This window comes from Coturnix japonica, chromosome Z, assembly GCF_054131305.1.
Source record: "Coturnix japonica strain WE chromosome Z, WE-NBRP24, whole genome shotgun sequence".
Taxonomy (NCBI): domain Eukaryota; kingdom Metazoa; phylum Chordata; class Aves; order Galliformes; family Phasianidae; genus Coturnix; species Coturnix japonica.
Genome location: NC_140702.1, coordinates 20,080,542 through 20,101,060, shown reverse-complemented (window position 1 = coordinate 20,101,060; position 20,519 = coordinate 20,080,542). Strand labels below are relative to the sequence as shown.

At 36.3% G+C, this 20,519-nt stretch overlaps 1 protein-coding gene across 2 annotated transcripts in view; it reads right to left on the bottom strand.

Annotated features, from left to right (window-relative positions):
• EDIL3 (EGF like and discoidin domains 3) overlaps positions 1-20,519 on the bottom strand; it is a 260,926-nt gene that overhangs the window by 66,251 nt on the left and 174,156 nt on the right. For both annotated transcript variants that reach the window (XM_085528740.1, XM_085528741.1), the window contains one exon: positions 10,172-10,353. In XM_085528740.1, coding sequence (XP_085384866.1) covers positions 10,172-10,353 — 182 coding nt within the window. The remainder of the gene's footprint in view (positions 1-10,171; positions 10,354-20,519) is intronic.

The window sequence follows — 20,519 nt, the reverse complement described above, 5'->3', positions numbered from 1 at the left end:
TGCCATCTCAAATAGAGGTCCATAATCAATCTTACATTTCTTAGAGGCTTGCTGCCTTGTAAAATTTCGTCTTATTAACAAATTCCTGATTAACTTGGTATTCTATATACATGTATACTTGCAATTTAAGATTAACTAAGAAACACCAGAGTCATTTATTGCTATTATTAACTTTGAATGATCTTCACATACAATGGCCTGGTTGAAAATGACCACAATGATGGTTTCGACCCTCCTCCTATGTACAGAGTTGCTGACCACCAGACCAGGCTGCCTAGAGCCACATCCAGCCTGGCCTTGAATGTCTTCAGGGATAGGGCATCCACAACCTCCTTGGGCAACAGAAAATAACTTCCCCAAAATGTCTAGAATAAATCTTAAAGTAACAATCAAAGAATGTGCAAATAACAACAGCTGTCAAAGAAAATATCTGGATGTGTTTCTGCATGTAAAGTAGCTCTGATCAATACCTCATAGAGGTTGGGATGTAAAATGTCTGCAGAAAAAACATGCACTTTTCTTCTAATCCAACATGAAAACACCTGTGAAAATGTTGATAATAAATGTGACCTGCTCTTATCCCAACAAAGATAACTGGGAAGCATTCTTATTTGGACTCTGGCATGCTCTGTCTGGGTCCTGTACATCTTCTCAGTCGAGGATACTGTGACTCAGAAGGAGATGTGTTACAAAATGACAAATCAGATGAAGAAAATCTCTTCATTAGTTCTGAATGTTAAAGCTAAGCCTGAAGTTAAACCCATCGATTGAGAGATGGAAGCTGAAGCAAAGACCGAAATAACTGAGAAAACGCAGAAGATCAGACTTCCCTGGCGCTGTGGGATTTCTGCTAGGGGTTTTACACATTCTCAGCTAATTTTAACACACAGGATAACTAAAGCTACTTAGTTCCTTCACAAGAATATAGTCAGTAAAGGATAGCACTGATATCAAACGGATAACAATCTTTGTAGAGAACACTTCTTAACCATAGCTCACTACCCTGTCTTTCTTTTCTTTACAAATGCAGTATATCTATAGAAATTATTGCAGCTGTAGAGGAAGGTGAAGAGAATCACTGAAGAGTGATTTCACAGGCCATAGTTGTCATGGGCTATGCAAAGGAAAGACACCTTTAGTCATGTCAATTTTGGGAGATGCTAAGGATCTAAATTTGGTCTGGATTTTTTAGCAATGGGTTAATCAGAAACATGTTACACTTCCTTAGTCTGTAATCCAATAGTGTTTTTAATTCCTAAATGACTCGTAATGCAGTATTTCAGTTTTTGTAACACAAAAAGAAAAAAAAAAAAAAAAAGAAAAAAAGACACCAAAAAAAACAAAAACAAAACCAAAACATCACAAAATACACATCTTTACACCTTTTCCTTCTTGGTTCAAATAACTGTAATCAAGAAATACTTGAATCCCCATTCTCCAATGCGCCTGGCAACCACAGATGGCTTTATGCTGCCTATTATCTGACCATAACATCTTTATGTTCTTCCCATGTATCTGCTAATAGCTTGTCTCGTTAGTCTAAGTCTTTTTCACTGTCGGTTTATAGAAGTCCCAAATAACATTGAAATTCCAGTTGTAATTAGAACATTCTGACTGATATGGTAATGCTGATAATAATTAGAGCAACTGTTAGAATGTGTTCACTTCGTGACACAATTTGTGGGAGAAATACAAATGGGAAAATAGGAGTACATGAAAGCAATACTTCCTACATATTATCAACTTTGGAAATAATCTGTTGGTTGCTATGAGACTGGTTGAGTAGGGAGAGAGGCCAAGGCACTACATGGACGCAAGTGGAGTGAAGAGGTAGACTAATAAGCACACAGGTGGCAGATGGCTTTGTGTCTGCTGAAAAGACTACGTCACCCGTATGAATTTGCCACCCACAGATGCTATTACAGAAAATGAAAAATAGGCTTGAATGATTAATCCCTCCTGAATCCTGTGAAACTGGCTGAATATTGGTCGAATCACAATAAATAAGCCCATACTTTCCATTATCCCTTCAAATTAACAATCAGTAGGCAAAAAAGTTAATATTTAAGTATAGTTACCCTTGAGCATCCTGATGTTCAGGAATAAAAAGGGAGACTTTCTTATCATTTTAATTAGCCCTGCATTTCTCCTTAAAACACATTTTCTTTCTATAGAAGCTGATAGGCAATAGATTTAATTAAAATGCAAAACATTGCTTGGCTTTGCAACAGACAAACAAAACCCTCCTCAAAACTGGCAAAATATACTTAAGAACTTTGAACTTAAACAATGTCTATTTATCTTAACCACTCATGGAATAACGTTACAGGAATGTGAGAGTAAAACTCTCTTTTCAGTCCACAGTTCCAGTGAAGTCTGCTGACACACACACATAATTTCAACAGAGGTCAAGGACTATGAGTTTCCTTTATACCCTGTTTCCTGCTTTAATATTGTGGTGCTGGCAACTCCTACACTCACTGTATAAGACTAAGTTTTCTCCAATGCCTCTAAAATCACAGAGAAGCTCTGAAGTACAGACAAGGACTGCAGCTCCTTGAAAGCTGAGGCTGTGCCAGAGTTTTACCTCCATTTCCACCAAGTAGATTGCTCTGCAGTTCTGTTACTTATCATATGCATGTCTCTGTGTCATACAAAAATAGCACAGTGTCCCAAACTTTACCTGTAGTGAAGTAACCTAAAATAGTCTTTCTAGAAGTCAGGCTTAGCAGAAGACCACCTGTAAGCAACAATTATTTCATTTGACACCTTGAAAGTGAATATTTATTATCTAATATATGACCTGTTTTACTATCTCACACCAGCATAGCATCATCTAACTGTGTTGTCGTTCTCACTGGAGATCTATGATACGCACACATCACTCCATTACAGTTTGTTGGCCTCCATGTAGGTTTAAGGCTATCTCCATATGCCACTTGCTGTTGGAGCAAGAATCCAGGCAGACACACATTTGCTCAATTAAGTCTATCACTATTTACTGTTTTAATTACCATAAATGTGACAAATCATTAGTTCAAAATATATGTTGTTAAAGGTACATGAAGCAATGTGTTTAAAAATACTGTTACTTCAGCCATTCTGCTCCATTATGGAGAATTATTAAGGAAAGCTGAAGCACAGGCTTCAGAGCATACTATGGATAGTGTATATAACAGCACCAACTTTTTGTTGCCATGGGAATGCTAACACTGAACTGACTGTTTCTGTGTATTTGAAACCTCAATCAAAAGTTGTCTGAATATGTATGTGTGTGGGTGTTTGTGTGTATGAAGAATGAAACTAAGAGATTTAAGATGATATCAAATAGATAACAAGATATGGGACACAAGGGAGTATCAAGATGATTACACTAGGAAACAGGCGCCTAGGCCTTTTGTTTTCTTGTGTGAGTAGATAAACAATACTTTTTTTTTTTTTTTTTTTTGCCTGTAATCTGAAGATTTAGACATTGATGGAGATCCAGTTTGCAGACACTGGTTTTGAGTTGACTGAAGTCAATTAAATTCTGGTGAACTTTGACCATCTGAAGAACTTCTTCAATTTCTGCAGTTCCAAAGTCCTCTGTAGAGCTGTTTTGAGAGAACTCAGAAGTATCTTTGTTATTAGCTTCTGTTCTCTCCTGCCAATGGCTTTCAGGTACTTACTGTCACTTTTTAATACTCCCCAAAGAAATCCTCATCTGAAACTAAGTAAAATTTTGGATTGTTGACAAAAAATGAAAACCTTTAATACATTTTTGAGCATTTAACTTTAACAGATTAAGACTTCCTGTATGGTTCAAATCACCTTACATGATGGCTCTCAGATCATATTTCATAAGGTTCACTTGGCCACATTATGCTAAGCTAAGAGCTATATTAAGTAATATTAAATATTTAATCTATGATGACAGGTATTTCTGGAAGCTGATACAACAGTACTCATGAATGAGGAAATGAACTTTGACAAAATGAATGGTTTGACAGATGGTCGTTTGCTTAAAGCTCTTACTAACAGATGTTTGAATGAATGTTCTGCAAGACCTCTGTGTATTTTAGGTTTTATCATTTTATTAGCAAATAGTTATCATCTGGCATATACTTGTTCTTTGGAAGTTCTTGATGTGGAAGCTGATGTTTTTCTCCCTGCTTATGTTTTACTCTTTCCTGGATGTGAGGATGAGAATGATGGAACTTAAACAGCTTGTATTACATTGATGGTGTGTTAGAATAGTTATGACTGATCACAATTAATTATGCCAGTGTTACAGACTATAAGCACTCAAAAAGGGAGACTGAGAACCAGTGTTCATACTGAGGCCACAGAGGTTGTGATAGATGGAAAAATAAAGAAATTAGGCTACAAATTAAAAAAAAAAAAAAAAAAAAAAAAGGGGGTGCATTCTATATGCATTTAGAATATATATTTCAGTATATTCAGAAGTATAAATAATGATAAAAAAATCGATATAAAAACATCAGTAATGACTAAATGAAGTAGAAACAGGAATTTAGATCCCATGAAACAAGTATCCTACTGAATAAAGTGCAATGTTTGTCTTACCTTGCAAACTTTCAATACAAAATCTTCAAGCATATCAATATAATTAGTCCACAAAGGCATTTTGATGAATGCTGTGTATGGGCAGCACTGTGGTGTTTTGTTTTCTCAGTATGAACAATGCCATCTCCCTTACAGTATGCAGGCTCTGTGTGTACCCTCCAGAGAACTGAACATTTCTGTGCATTCCATGGGACGCCTACTGCACTGCTACTTAATTAATCCTTCTGATTTCTGCTACGGAAACATACAAGAACTACATTGTTCTTGACTATAGACTTATCTGATCTTAAAATTCTAAATTATTACAGGAACCTGATAAAGCTTTAGACAGAACCTGCTGGTGTATATATCACTTTCTAATTGAGAATCTCAGTGGGAAGACTATCCACTTACACAGGGAAAGACTTTTTTTAATCTGCAGAAGTTATAAAAAAGAAGAAAAAAAAAGTAATATTTAAAAGCAGTATTTAAAAAAAAACAAGCACAAAATTTAAAAATTAATATTTAAAAGTAAATAAAACTGCATTTGTTTTAGATCCGAATGCTAATATATGCAAATTGCCAAAGAGAAGTTGGACAGCTTTTTGATTAATATGTAGTATCTCAAAACATGGAGTTGTATCTAATTTTCATAATGTAGTTTCAGAAAACCTATTTAGAGAACAAATGAAAACTTGCTTTAGCACTTTGTTTCCATATTCTGAATAAGACTTCTAAATTTTTGATTTGCAAAATATATTTGATATTTAAATATATCAGGATCTAAGAGATAAAAACAGTACAAATAGACATAGAAAGGAGTTAACTGTAAGATGAAAATGTACTTAATTCTTACCTTAAACTAAGTCCTCTTCTTTCTCATACTAATAAAGCAAAATATTTTGATCTTTTTATTTGAAAGAGAACTTGTAACAATGTAAATGAATTGGGAGAAACAATTCCTGATATTTTAGTAATTGATAATTAAGCACTTTTTTATTCTTCAATTCAAAATGTTATATACAACAATCTCCAGTTCAGGCCCTCAACCACAGCATTCACTTCATTTTCTTAGCATTCTCTGAATGCAGCATATGCTTAAATCTGCTCTCTGCCTGTGGATTAATACTGACCATATAAAAACAATTTCCATGTCCAAAAGACCTTAGAACACTTAAATGAAAAAAAAGAAAAAAGAAAAAGGTGATAGCCTCTCATATAATGCCACAATTGCTGCTGTTATCAGCCTTGCTCCTCACAGATATCTTCTCAATCACCTTCTGAAGAGAAGCACAATTGCAGGATCTCTTGTTCTCAGATGTGGCAGCTCAGTCACCATGGAACAGCAGCAATTACATGGCCACCAGCAGGAACCGATCTTTTCCACTCCTTGCCTAATTGAGCAGCCACAGCCAGCACCAGGAAATTAAATTTACCCCATCTTTCCCTTAGTTAAACCTCCGCTGCACACACTTAGATTTTTACTGTCTGATCTGAAATCTGGTACCTTTCACCCTACATCTCTAGCATGCCTTCATGCACCATCTTACCTTGTTCTAATACTGAGACACACTTCTGAGGATGTTCTTAGTGTTCCCTATCATTTATTATCAAACAAATCTCAGCATGATCTTCAATACAGTGGTAGAAACCACTGGAGTTCTGCTGTGAGCTCCTTCTACATTCCAGGTTCCCTGATATAGGTGGTGTAGGTCCTACTATTCTTGGGCCAATTAAGCTTTACATAGGTTGATCTATGATCTATTGCAGGTATAATTTTATTTCAGGAGGGCAAAGCAGAAAGTACAGAAGTGAGTGGGAAGAATGATGGAAACAAAGAAAATGAGACAGGAAGGGAACAGAGGGATGACTGAAGATAGGAATGTGAGAGTCAGAGTGAAAATACAGGGTGTGGTCAACTCTCCTAAATCTAAAGTTGTTTTGCATGTGGTGGAGAGAGAATATGATCAACAGTCCTGCCAATGGCCATTTGTATTCTGATCTGTACTGCTGTAGGAAAATTCAGATATGAACAGTGTGAAAGGAAATACAGAGATATGAACTATGTGGAAGGAAGGAGTAGAGACAGAACCAGGATAAAAAGAAAGACATATTCTAAATATTCTAAAGACAATAATATTCTAAAGACATGGGCGTAAAAGGACAAAAGGGTAAAGAAAAAACAGTATTTTCTAAAGGAAAGAGTTCTGACAAAAACAGTTTTACCAGAGCAGGCAAAGTGACCATTTTGACAGATTGAACAATTCTGGAAATATAAAATTGTGGAAACACAGGAAAACAATGTATTGTTTTTTTCTCACTGTATTCTAAAACATTAAATGTTAATGCCACTCATAAAACAGTGAACCATACACACGAGTTTTATTTTATTGCTGACAACCTATGCAAGGAAAAAGAGATCAGCAGGACTTTAAAAAGGAGATGCAAGTTACTCTGACTTCAATTTGCTTTGAAAAGCATGGTCACTGACCCTTTAAATCACAAGCCAGTTATAAGCATTGTAGTGACATTATTAATTACATGTAGAGAGTGTAAATTTAAAATGGCAATTTCAATTTTCAGTTCATTTAGAGAATGCAGAAAACAGAATTGCATACTAATTAGTTCATGAGTGTCAGACACCTGAAAGATTAGAGAGAAAAAAAAAATCTGAACTCTTTGCAAGCTTTAAGTAAAGCACTCAAGCCTTTCATTTGTCAAGCTACATATAAATAAAGAAATTAAATGACAGAAAAATGGTAGTGATGGAACAAGGTAAAAATAGGCTCAGGCCAATATATAATCATACTCTGTGGGATACAACTGCTTCCTTTAGAATTTATTTAGCATTAGAAATTGTTGTAGAGTAAAGGCTGCTACTGTGCCAGGTTCACTGCACTAAATGTTGATTTGCATTTCCTAAAATGGCATTTCTGGTTTCACAAGTTTCCACTCTCAGTCATACAGTCATGTTGTTTTTCAAGAGCCATACTTAGGACCTGATACTCCATCTCTCAGATCAATGTATAGAAGGTCCCAAATGCAGACCCTACATACTAGGATCCAGCAGAAAGCTGGTTGTTAGGATCGGTTACTCCACAAGACCAAAAGAGAGCCAGAAACACGGTAGAAATGTGAGCATCCTGACTGAAGAAGCATCTCTCTGGCCATTACAGATGCTGACCACATATTAGAGATGGGATTTCTGTCTTTTTCTTCTCTCAACCGAAACTGTTCACTCTTACAGGTGAAAGACAGCATCTGTCTCTTAGTGTGTACTGCATTCTTGAAGAGTAAGATAGGGTTCTAGTGCAAAGGACTACTATGTAGTGCCTAAGTGTGTGTTTCTGAGGTACTCTATCCTTCTCAAATAAATATCAGGATTCTCCAGAACTACTTTTCCTCTACAAGTATCACCTCTATACCAAAGTAAGATTTTCTGACACCATATGCTTCAAGAAGCAAAGTCATTGGAAAAGAAAAGAACAATGCTCTCAAGATATAAACTTATTTTTCTTTGCAAAGAGTATTTTTCTTTTTGTTCTGAACTTTGGTAAAAACATTGGCAAGCTCTTCAATAATTACAGACAAAATTTTAACTTCAAGGAAAGAGGAGTAAAAAAGGGATGATATTGCTTACTACACATCAGTTATATCAGTTAATTAGATTTTAATAAGTCTTTACATACTATGATTATCAAAATTAGAGAATAACCCACAGGTGATTGGCATGACTTAGACTGAGACATTAACTCAAAAAATCTGAAGTTTTTAAACATGATGCCTTGGGCATGAAATACACAGAGATCTGTTTATTTTCTCAATTGTCCAACTTTCCTTCCAGGGAAGATCAAAGGGAAGCCATATCCAGGCTAGCTGAGGTTTTGAAATACTTGGTCTAGTGCAACGTGTCCCCACTTATATCAGGGGGATTGGAACTACATGATCCTGAATGTCCTTTCCAAACCAAACCATTCTATGATTCTACAGACTGGATAGAAATTCTCACATCTGCCTGAGTGCTTCCTCAATGAAGGGCTGTGGCTTTGCTGAGTACAAACACGGAAGAAACTAACTGACCACTGACAGCCTGTATCCAGTCTGTCTTCTACATATGAAGACAGAATATGAACATATGAATAGGCATGTTCAGGGGGCCAATGCTAACCGACTCTGACTTCTTTCTGCAGAATATTTAATAAAGCACATGCTCTAAAGAAGCCCAAAAGCTACTGTAAAATGGATGTTTTTCATTATCCATTCAAATTACAATAGCTTTCCACTCCACATAATTCTCCTCAAGTCCTTTTGTGTTATTCTTTCCAGGTCTTTTCGTGTAAATTTCACAAACTTCCTAACCCCCCCTGGTCAGAAGAAAACTGACTTAAGATACACTGAAGGACCTTTGTGTTTTCACTCTGCAGTGAATAACAAAGCAACACAAGCTTCATTTTTCTAAACTGACAGTACCCGGCATTCTCACAGCAGCTCCAGAAGACTTCATCAAGCAGTGATTTGCGCCTGTTCTCCATACAAGAAAAATGAACAGGCAATCCTGTAGGCTTTTTTTTCCAAAGCATCTGGGAACTGCTCAGGAAAACTTCAAGCAGCAGTCAGTGTGAAGACTTGAACAAAATTTCTGCAGAGCACACAAGTGTAGGTTCAACAGTAGCATGTCTGGCACAAGTCCTGACAAGGGACTAACAGACAGCTCAACATAGTGCTAGTGCGCAAGATGCTCAGTACCATCCTCTGCTATTCCCACAGTGTGAGGGAGGGAGCAAACTCCCTCACATAGTTACTCACGTATTTACTACAGAAATTTTTTGTTGTTGTTAGGATCTATCTGAACATGGCAAAGCTCAGTCCAGTTCTCACATAGTAAAAACAGCACAAAAGATCAACAAACATCATGAGATAATAACTATCTTCATAAAAATACAATTGCAGGACATCATATCGCACTGCTTCATGACTTTTACCAAAGTCAACTTCTGTGAGCAAAGAAATCCACCAAGTGAAGCACCTCCGTTTAAATCATTCTAGCTACAAAAGCAGGAATGAAAAAAAAAAAAATGTACTTTCAGCCCCATGGATATGTTCAAACAGCTATTTCAACCTTAATTACAACAGTTCCTGTTACTTTCAGCAAGATGCACACAATGCTTAACCTATGTGCATGGAGCAGCTCAACAGAGAGTATAAACAACTCCCAAAGGCTCTGGTACAGCCAAGACTGCATTATAGCAGTCCAGAATTATGCCCAAGGAGTGTGTCAAAGTACCTCCACCAACAGATATCACTGCTAAATGCTACTAACGACCTAATGAGTAAACGTAGCATATGTGGAAAGCTGCTCTCTTGAAAAGAGTCTTTATAATTTGCTTCTGTGGCTTAGAGTCACAATGCAACATATGCATGCGCTTTTGAAATTAAAAAGATTTGTGCATTTGTAAAGTTCAAATTATTCCTCTTTTGCAGCTAAACAGTCCTTTTTAGTCTAGGCTACATTTCTGACAGTGAAAAAGAATCTAGCTGTTAGATTACCACTTGTCTTCATCAGTTCCTTAAGTGACTCTGGCAACTGAATCAAGGAGATTTTTTTCTCCTCAGCTCCATCTGTTACCTGAATCCACGGCCATCTGTCATTTTCTGCAGCAGTCCAGGCGTTCACAAGACCCTTCTTATTAAGTCGTGCATAGTACGGATACCATTTCTGTAGTCCAAAGAGAGCTCGATGAGTGGATGATGCAGTAATTTGTTGGTTTGACACAATTCCTCCTTCTATCCCTAGTGGGCCAGAGCATCCTGTGGAAATAAGAAATGTATGCAACTGAAATTATTATTTACTCTACCGAGTCCCAAATGGCTGTAATTACAAATAGCATACAAACAGATTCAGAATAACAAGTCAAATACCTTGTGGGAAGAGACTTAGAGCACTTAAACAGTATTTTTGTTATGTAAAAGTTAAAGAAGCGCACAAATAGTTTGTACATAAATATTCCCGTTACGAACTTAATGAAGTAGGTAAAGATTTCAATTTTTTTAAAGTCTGTTATCTCTGAAGAGTTGTGAGTTTCAGTTAAACACCAACAGTAAGAAAATGATTCAAATACTGACACAGTTGATAAAAGCAAACTCAAATTTCTGCAATTATAGTAAAGTTCATATTCCTTGTGCAGTGAAAGTCAGCATTTAGCCAGTGCACTTCAACATGTTACTGCAGCCATGTTTAGGAATATGAATCTAGAAATATGCTATTGTTCAGTTACAGTGAAAATAGTTAAAGGTCTTATACAACTAATAAGCAAACTACCGAGTATGTAATTAAGTCTAATGTTCAAATACTCCAATTTTATGAGTAGTACTCATCCAGCATTCAAATGCTTGTACATATAATTGCTTTAAAATCAAGATTTTTTTTGCATACATTGTTTTCTGAAGCCAAATGCAAACTAAATTGCTGCTTTGTTTAGAGGAAGCTTTGTTTTTTTGTGTGCTCTGAAAGAAGAAAGTAAAATCTCCACAGGTGAGTTCCAAATGCATTAGTTTTTAAATGAGAAACTTGTTTTGTTTTCTTTGCCCCACTGAAATTAATGACTGACTTGCACCATACTGTGCTATGATTCCAGCTACATTTTTAACAGTCCACTAAGCTTGTCTAGTCTAAAGCTCCATTTCTACCTTTTTGCATCATGTGTCACCCAACAACAAAGGCGGTGCAATCAGCACTTGACTAATAGCTCTGTTAATGCCACACATAATACAACAAAATGCAGCTCCCTCTCCTGCTGCTGTGCCAGATGCACAGCAGTGCCAGAAGAAAACAAATTCCTTGTCACTAGCACGGGCAAGCACACTACAGAATGCATTAAAACAAAACAACGTCTGTTGTGAAGCTGTCATTTTTCATTGTTATCAGCTGTTACTTAAAAACTGAAAGACCTATTTCAATGGTAGGTCTGTTTTTGAAATCTTTTCATCAACTCATAAAATTCCTTTGGCTCATAAACTGCCATTCCCATTTTCAAGCCAGAAGGAAATCTCTGTACTTTCAAATGTAAGTAGCTTATTTTCAGAAGTTTCTGATATTTACTAACATTTTTTTTTTCTTTTCCCCATTTTTCAATGGAAAAGGATGCACACCCATACATATCTGAAACATGCATGTACACGGGACTGTCCTGAATCCAACCCCGCCTAATAGAGTGATAAATATTTTAAACTATACAGGAAGGAAAAAAATAGGGAGATCTGAAAGAGGAGCTTAAAAAGGCAGCACAGAGGCATGGCAGGTATTCTAATATGGATGCGGGACATACAGTTATATTTTGTTTCTTCCTGATGGGGTGCAAAGGGATGAGGACACATGCTTGCTCTGCTAGCATTATTCAGTGATCTAATAGGAAAATGGCATGAATGAGGAAAGGATCTCAGCATGTATAAGAGACAGTACTGAACAGGTTGGAGGAATAAAGTAACCACCCTTGGCAGATGATTTTCAAAAGCAGAACGCCTATTTGGTTCTAAGGACCTCAAGTCTCCCATAGATGTCCCAGATTTGGCAAACGAGATACATGTCTAGTATTTTTATTTTTATTTTTGCTCAACAGCTTCTGTTTAAGGTGCAGAGCTGTGTAAGTCCTGATCTGAATGAATGTTTGTTCTCATGCTTCAGATGTGATAAACAGTATTTGAAATATGTGTGATTTTCTTTCAAGAGACTTGAATTTTCTAAATTGAAGGCAGTCAAATTATCAAGAGCACTTACTGTGTTTTGTCAGCTACAACCATATATGGTCAAAAGTCTTTACCTTCTCCTACCTTCAGGAGCATTACTTTTGAAATCCAAAGCAACTTGTTACCATCGGGGAATAGGTACTACACCGCACAATCTACTTACTTTAATTGCAGTTCCATTCCTGGTTTGCCGTACTTGTCAGTTTACAGTGTGAGTTAACCCCAAGCGTACTACTTTTAAAGAGTATTTAAGGAGCAAACTAAGGTGTTAGAGATACTTTCTAGTTTGTTGTTCAGTTCAATCCTAACAAAATGAGTGAGAAATCTGAGATAATAATTCGAGTTGATATTATTTCCAAATTATTTCTTATAATATAATATACAAGTTTGTACTACTAAGATCTGGTTTTAGATCTTCCTCCCACTCCCCCACACACACTCTGAAAGACTCATACTTACCAGTTGATAAATATGATAAAGGTTAATTAAAGTCCAATCCATAAGACTCGCAATGCAACCCTACCCTTACGACCTAAGGAGTGCTGACAAATTGCAAACATTTCTATGCACATACCCGACAGAAGGGCCTTGAGGTAGCTTGCCTGGAGCTACTTCCTGAGATGTCAGATATCTCCACATATATAGTAATGGACTGTCTTCTTGAGAAGTCTTACCTGAACTTGACAGCACTGACTTTAATCTTCTGTTTCGCAGCCACAGCAACTGATATTTCAAGAACTTTTAAAAACTCTTTTCTGGAAATTTTTTTAATGTTACGTATATTTGTTAGATTAACGTTTCACTTGCTAGCTCCTCCAGAACACTTAACAGCTGGAACTTCAGCAGTGGTTTTGCTATAGCTCAATAAGTAATCTACTTCCATTGTTAACACTGCCTATTTTGCCAGTCCTTTCTTCTTTATTATTAATCAGATATTATTCTACAAGAAAACTTGTCAATTTACTCCCTTTTATCAGTTACAAGGGAATATCTGAATACATCTTTATATTTCAAATACTGCAGAGCAAATGGACTTTCCTCATCCATATGCTCATTAACTTTTACCAAATACTTTATGAGTCATACTGTCTCTTTCCAAAAGCTATAACGGGGCAATTACTTTCTAAATTCCCAAGAAATTTACTTTGCCTGAAAACTCTCAACTGAATAACCTGCCTCTGGTGCCGTCAAATATGCATTATCAGTGACTAGCTGCTTATAGACTAGCTGCTGTATGAAGGTATTTGGAGCAGAAAGAGTATTTATCTTCAAGTTAAGATGGCAATTATTCCTTTCAGCGCTTCATGGCTGTGATACACTACTGACTACTAACAATGGAGGAAAAAAGCAAATGCGGCCTTTGGAGATTGTTTGTCTTTTATTTAAAACTAAGATATATCTTTCTGCAGACAGGTACAAGCTGTATTATATTTTGTTGTTTTATCTCTGCTACTATTATATCCACAGTTCATTTAACAAAAATCATGACAGCTTGGCAAACTGCAGTCTCCAAGGGAGCAATAATATCACTGCAGTGACTGTACAATTCAGTCTGGTCAATGTCAGTCATTAAATAGAAAACCATTTCTGTTAATTCTAGTACACTAGGGTATGACAATCAACTTGATGTAAGGAAGTTAAAAGAAGAAATAATAATCAAATACTAGCAATTAAAAAAGCTATGTGACAGGTTCATGATACAGATTCACAAGGAATATTTTGTCATCTGGAACTCTTAATGTCATAAAACAGCAAACCATCTACTTTTAATGTTATTAAGTAACGAAATGCTAACTTGCACTATATTGCTTTTAATCCTACAGTAGCAATTCAGGAAATGAAGCCCAACTGATAATTCTCCTAATCTCATTTAACACAGACCTATTCCACAACAAACCATTATCCATAAAGATGATACAGTGCAAGGCTGTACAATAAACTATGTAGATCTAAAAAGACAGAATAAACAGCATTACAGATGAAATTAAGGTTTCTTTTATATCTTTTCATTCTTCTGAGAAATCTCCACCAAACTTGAAGACAGCATGGTTATAGAACTCCCTTGAAGATTTCTTTTATGATCTCAAACTTAAATAGTCCTGAAATACAACACACCAGTTTGCACCACAAAGCAAATTAGATGAGGTTTCATTTGTAAACATCAGGTATCAGGTTCAAACTGATTCTTAGAATAAAGATGAGTGTTGTGTCTATATCCTAATCTCTTAGAAGAATAGCATATTAAAAGAAAGGAAATATGACCTGATATCACTGGTAACTCTAAAGGCATAAACTAGAATAAGGAGATATGTCACTTATTCCCACTCTTAACAGGAGAAGGAGAAACCATTTCAAGATAAAAAATTACAACTCTAGAAGATAATAAACAGAAGGCACTGGGTAAACATGTTGCTTGAGCATATTTAATTTGGACAACTACATTTATATCAGTCTACAAATTAAAAAAAAAAAAAAAAAAAAAAAAAAAAAAGCCTCCAAAGGATTTAGAAATTACTTGAAAATGTGAGGATTATGCCTCTGCAAATAGAGGAAAAAGGTTTTCTGTTATTGACAATGAAGCATGTCTGGCTCTGCAGCATGAATATATAGCTTTCATTTCCTCTGTTGGTTTGTCTCTAGCTAGCGTCATCAAAACAAACAGATGCAAAATTGAAGGCATGCAGAAAACAAATCTGCTTTAGACATCTGCAAGCCTGTCTTTCTCCAAGCTCCTCATTTTCTGGAATGAGATTACTCTGTCTGTGCTTAGCATAGCACAGTAATTGTGCTAAACATAAATCCTGACAATGGGATTACAGATGACCTCTGATAGAGCAGTAAATAAAACTGATACATGCGTAAATTCCTCACCATGCAATCTGGGTTTCGGCCTTCTGCTTCTTCTTGTTTCCCATGCCATTCACAGAACCTTGCACAATTTGTTCTGTCAAGGATAGCTCTGTTCAGATTATTATGTATGTGTTTTTATAGGAGCTAGTTAGATGGGTATGGACAACCATTCAGCAATCTGTCCCTTCATATATTATGTTCCTATATGGCTTGCTTTTTCACAACCATGACATGTTAATGATAAAAATTCTTTCTTCAAGTACTACATAAAATGTTTTGGAAGAGAGGAGGCTGTGAATCATGACTTCCCTTCGTGTGAGATACGTCAGTGGACACTTTCCTGGTTTGAGGAATATGTTGGTCTCCAATGACTGACTTCACTGTTGCACGATTCCACGCAGAAGGTTTGACTCTCTGAAAATATACTTTTGCTATGCTGGCCAATAGCCCTCAGGCTGAGATTCATATTGCCCTGATGAACCACCAGATTATCTCCTACACTTAACTGACTCTGGAAAATCTTCCAATGGAGTAGAGCTCTTGAAATAGACACTGAAAGTGTATGAGGACTTTTTTTTTTTAATATATATATTTAGTTCTGTGTATGAAACAGAAGCTTTGTCTTCAGGGACTAATTTGCTTAGCTCCAGTTGGGTAATTTTTTTATTGTTGCTTATACAGAATGGATATGTTTCTGAATTCCCCAAACAAGGCCCCAGACTAATATCATGGAAAGTGCCGTCTATGAACTGTGTAATGAGCAAACCTAACCAACAGGTAGGAAGGAAACTGAAGGAAAATACATTCAAATTTAAGAAGACCCTGAAAAGGAAGTCTCTAAACAACTAGAAGCTGAGAAAATAAGATGGATGAAAGAACCTCTACTTTGTACTTGTCTCTTTTCCTACTAAGCATTTACTTCAGCTCACCACCAAAGGCAGCGCCTCTCAGACTTCAGACTTTTTTCTGACTGAGAATGCGGAGGTCTAACCCAGAAGGCGGCTAAGCACCACACAGTCATTTACTCACTCCTTCCCAGTGGAATGGGAGAGACAAAGCAAAGAGTTCAATCATTAACAGTATAAACAATATGGCTCCCAAAGCCCAAAGATGACTGCAGTGTTGAATATACACAGAACATTAGATTCTCGGCTGACAGTTTTGCCATGATAGAAGCCAATGCCACACAGCATAGCAAAATAAAACCTTAATCCAAACCTGAGGGATAACAAACAATGCAGCAGGGAAAATAAACAGCAAGCCAAGTGCTACACAGTGTCATTCCATGAGAAGACTCTTAAGGAGCTTCACAGATAGGGAAAAAAATCATCAGTGTGACCAGCAATTATCAAACTACCACAACACTTTGTGTTAACATGCTCAGGTCAGATCTGCTGTTACCTCAACCCTTCATACCCCATGTTAGGTGCCAGAATGATCGCTGTGAGTTTAAGCTGGCAGATGTCTCAGCACCGCACAGTCATTTGCTACCTCCCCTCCTTCCCAGTTGGATGGGAGAAGGTTAATTATTATGACAAATACGTACATACATATGAATGAACAAGTGATGCACAAACAACTGCCTACCACCTCAACTAATGCTCAGCTAGGCCCCCAGAGCAGCAGAAGAGATAAATGATCTCCCACTCCCTCCAAATGTCCTACTGTATGATGTCATTTGGTATGGAATATCCCCTTGGCCCTCAGCTGCCCTAATTCTGTTCCCTCCCAGCTTTTTGGACCCTTTGCTGAGTACAGCACTTCTTAACAGCAGTGGTAACCATCAGTGTGCTATCAACAGCGTTATTCTCCTAGAACCAAAATATAGCATTGTACCAGACACTGAAGAAAACAATTCTATCCCAGCTGATATCAAGACACATAAGAAGTATACATAAAAATCTCTTATCTGGAAGGTGGTACTCAGAAATAAATGTATTTTTAGTATTGCTCCATGAAGAGATAGTTTTGGCTGTTTTGTTCTGATTTTCGTGGCACTAATTTTATTAATAGCCTTCCTAGACATATTCAAAATGCTTTTAATGGAACAGGCTTAGAAAGCAGACTTCTACACTGAAGATACATTATTTGTGGATACACGGCTACTGAAAAATAAGGCTTCAGACCAGAATCTCTATAAATCACATAATCTGTACCACTCCTGATAAGTGTTTGCTGAATGACTTCCTCAAAAGCTCCAGCAACATATACTCCACAATCCCATTCAGCGGTTGACTGCAGGCCAAGGTGAATCTTTCCTGTGCTGTCTTATTATTTCTTGTCCTAATTCCACAGACATGGACAACATGATACTCTTCTGCCAATAGCCTTTAGTCTATCTGAAAGCACTTCTGATCTCTTTCCATTGTTCTCTCTTGTACCTTAGGATGCCAAGCAGCCACAGTATATGCTAAACACACAAACACAAGGACTGAGGGAGCATGACTTTCCTCACCTTTTGGTTACTAGAGGCACAACCCAAAATCCAGGAAGAGTAGATAAACCAGCAGAGTGATTAGCTGAACCTTGGTAACATTGCAGCATATGACCCACTTAAAGCCACAGCAGAAACACCATAACTACATGGTGATTTCAAACGGGACACACATAGTGTCCAACTAGCAAAATATAAAATGTTTCCTCTGAGCTTGTATTATTATTTATTAGAACATGAAGTACTAGTCATTACATTTATTTTGTTTTCAAACAGAAATATGACTTTTTGTAAAAGAGAAAACAAAAACAGACTCATACTGTAGAAAGGAACATTAAGTTTCTCAAAACCCTCTGCTGAGCTCTTGTTTATGTATTAATCTTTATGTGAAAAATGATTTTTATATTCTTAGTTGGCATGTTGAAAAATGACACTTCTGCTATGTTTAAGTAGTGACACTAACTGTTATTATGTAACAGCCAGTAAAACATTAATAAGATTAATCTGAATAAGCCAGAAATTATTCAGCAGGAATAAAAAATAATAATAAAAAAAATTAAATAAAAAATAATAAAAAATTAGACTTCATATTTATTATGAAAGTTAAATTCATAGAAACTTTCAGTTTGTTCTACATAGTAATTGACACGTGGTCATACTTTCACATTTAAGGAATGGCAGAGAAACCGTAGCCCCTAAGGGTCATATAACAGTAATTTATTTTTATATTCCTGAGTTGAGTAATTTGTGATTCCAAGTTCTATTTACCAATCTCATGGCTTTTGTGGATAAGGATTTGGGCAGTTGCGTGTGGAGGAGACTTGTGCAATGGTGGAATCTCCTCTGCTTCTAGTCACAGTAAATGGCTGTGGCAGAGAACACAGCAATCACTAATTTAAGCATCATTTAGGTATGTAAAAATTAAATCAGCAACTTAACTGTGTTTCAAAATAATCCTTTTCACTTGTTATTGAACCCTGTGCAATCAATGCACTTCTCCCTTTCTTGGGTTTGGCTGGAAATATTTACATGAAGAATACAAGAATACTCATTAGCTTTCCAGCTATGTCAGTAAATTTTCCAATTAGACATTGAATTCTGCAGGATTTCAGCCTGCTCTAAGGATGGCTACAGAAAAGTCTTTTCAGACTTCTCTAGTTTTATATTTACATTTATCTGTCTTTAATCGCCCCCCCCTTTATTTGTTTGTTTGCTCCTATATTTGTTTCTGTGTTTGTTTGTTTGTGGAGTAGGAACCCAATATGTAAAAACTCATATGTGACACACACATTACACTGTATTGTTATCTCTTTTTTTCTCCCTAAATTCATTCCAGAGCATGCCTTTTTTTTTTTTTTTTTCCTGTCATACCTGCACTAGAAAAACTAGTAATTTCTTTAAATAAGGTGGATGAATATATCTTAAGATCTACATTTCCAGGAGCTGTCAGCTCTCTTGGGAAAAAAATGTGCAAGCTAAAGAATATCCACACCAGTGCTTTAAAATGAAGTTCACCTGTTGGAAAGCTCATATTCTGCCTCTCTACTGAAATAACCTGCTGACACAGACACACATTCTCAGTGTCATGCTGACTGGTAGGAATGGTAATTTCACAGGTGCTAATTGAACGGAAAATCTCATTGATTTCCTTTGTAATTTTTGTTAAATTCTATTGGTAGCAGTGAAATATCTGGATTTGAACCAGATGATTATTTCGAAGTTCCGACCCAGTTCTCTTTAACAGTTAAAGGAACAAGATGCTTATCCTGTTTTCTCTTTTAATGATTAACCAACTTCTACTAATTTAAATGCAGTGCCTAACTTATATATATATGTATATGCATACATATATACACATATATAGGCATTTAATGATTACTTCGACTAAAAATCTGCCAATTCCGAAAGAACAAATTTAAAAAAAATGTTCTCTTGGAATTAGGACTGGGAAGACAAGATATAGGTATGCTGAAACTCAATTTGTGTTTTATATAGCAGGTCTACAATGAAAATCAATGGGATTAAAACTTCAACGTAATTAGCATTCCTGAAATCCATCCTGACAATGAGAATGTTCCCTTGCCTCAAAACAGAGAAGAGTATGTGCTTTTCAAGTGGCAAATCTCATTTAGCTGCCTAGAGACATTCTTCCTGTCTTTGTGCATTTTCTTTTCCCTTCATAAGAACAGCAACTGCTCCTAGAAGTGACAATATTACTAGTTACAAGATGTATTCACTGAAAGCATTTAAAAACTACCAGTGGCACTAATGAGAATTCTACATTATGATGGAATAAATGTTCTTCGGAAAGAAGTATAAATGTGGGATTATCCTGCAATATACTGCTGAAACGATAGGCTAAATATGAGCAATAACTACAGTAAAGAATGTGAACTGCATACAAACAGCTGTTATTTAAATCTGTCTATCCAGAAAAGGCAATTCTCGTGGCATCTAAGCTGTTTCCATACGCTCCTATAAAACATCTGACTTTTTAATAACTGGAAATTCAGATAACAGTACTTAGATCTTGTTTCTGGAAGCCATTTCATGTAGATATAACCTTATATTCATGTAAAGCAGCTTTTAGAATCAGGGCTTGAAGCCATGTTAAAAATACAGAATTAATTTAAAGGTCATGGTCCTTTATTAGGGTGGAACAACTTCAGAATGAAGATTCAGAGCAATCTTTGTATACACAGTAAAAGAAGCCTTTCATTACTGCTTCAGCGTAGTACAGTGAAATGTGGTATTTGTTATTCCATTTAGTATTTTAAGTATAAGAAAAACATTTAAACATACACCTATATTATTTAACATAATAATAATAAACATTATGTATACATGCTGCAAAAACCAAAGGTAAAAACAGGGAGAAGGAAGATCTGCCCACTGTAAGTGAGTGACTTGAAGTCACCTAAATAACCTGCATGTGCAGAAATCCATG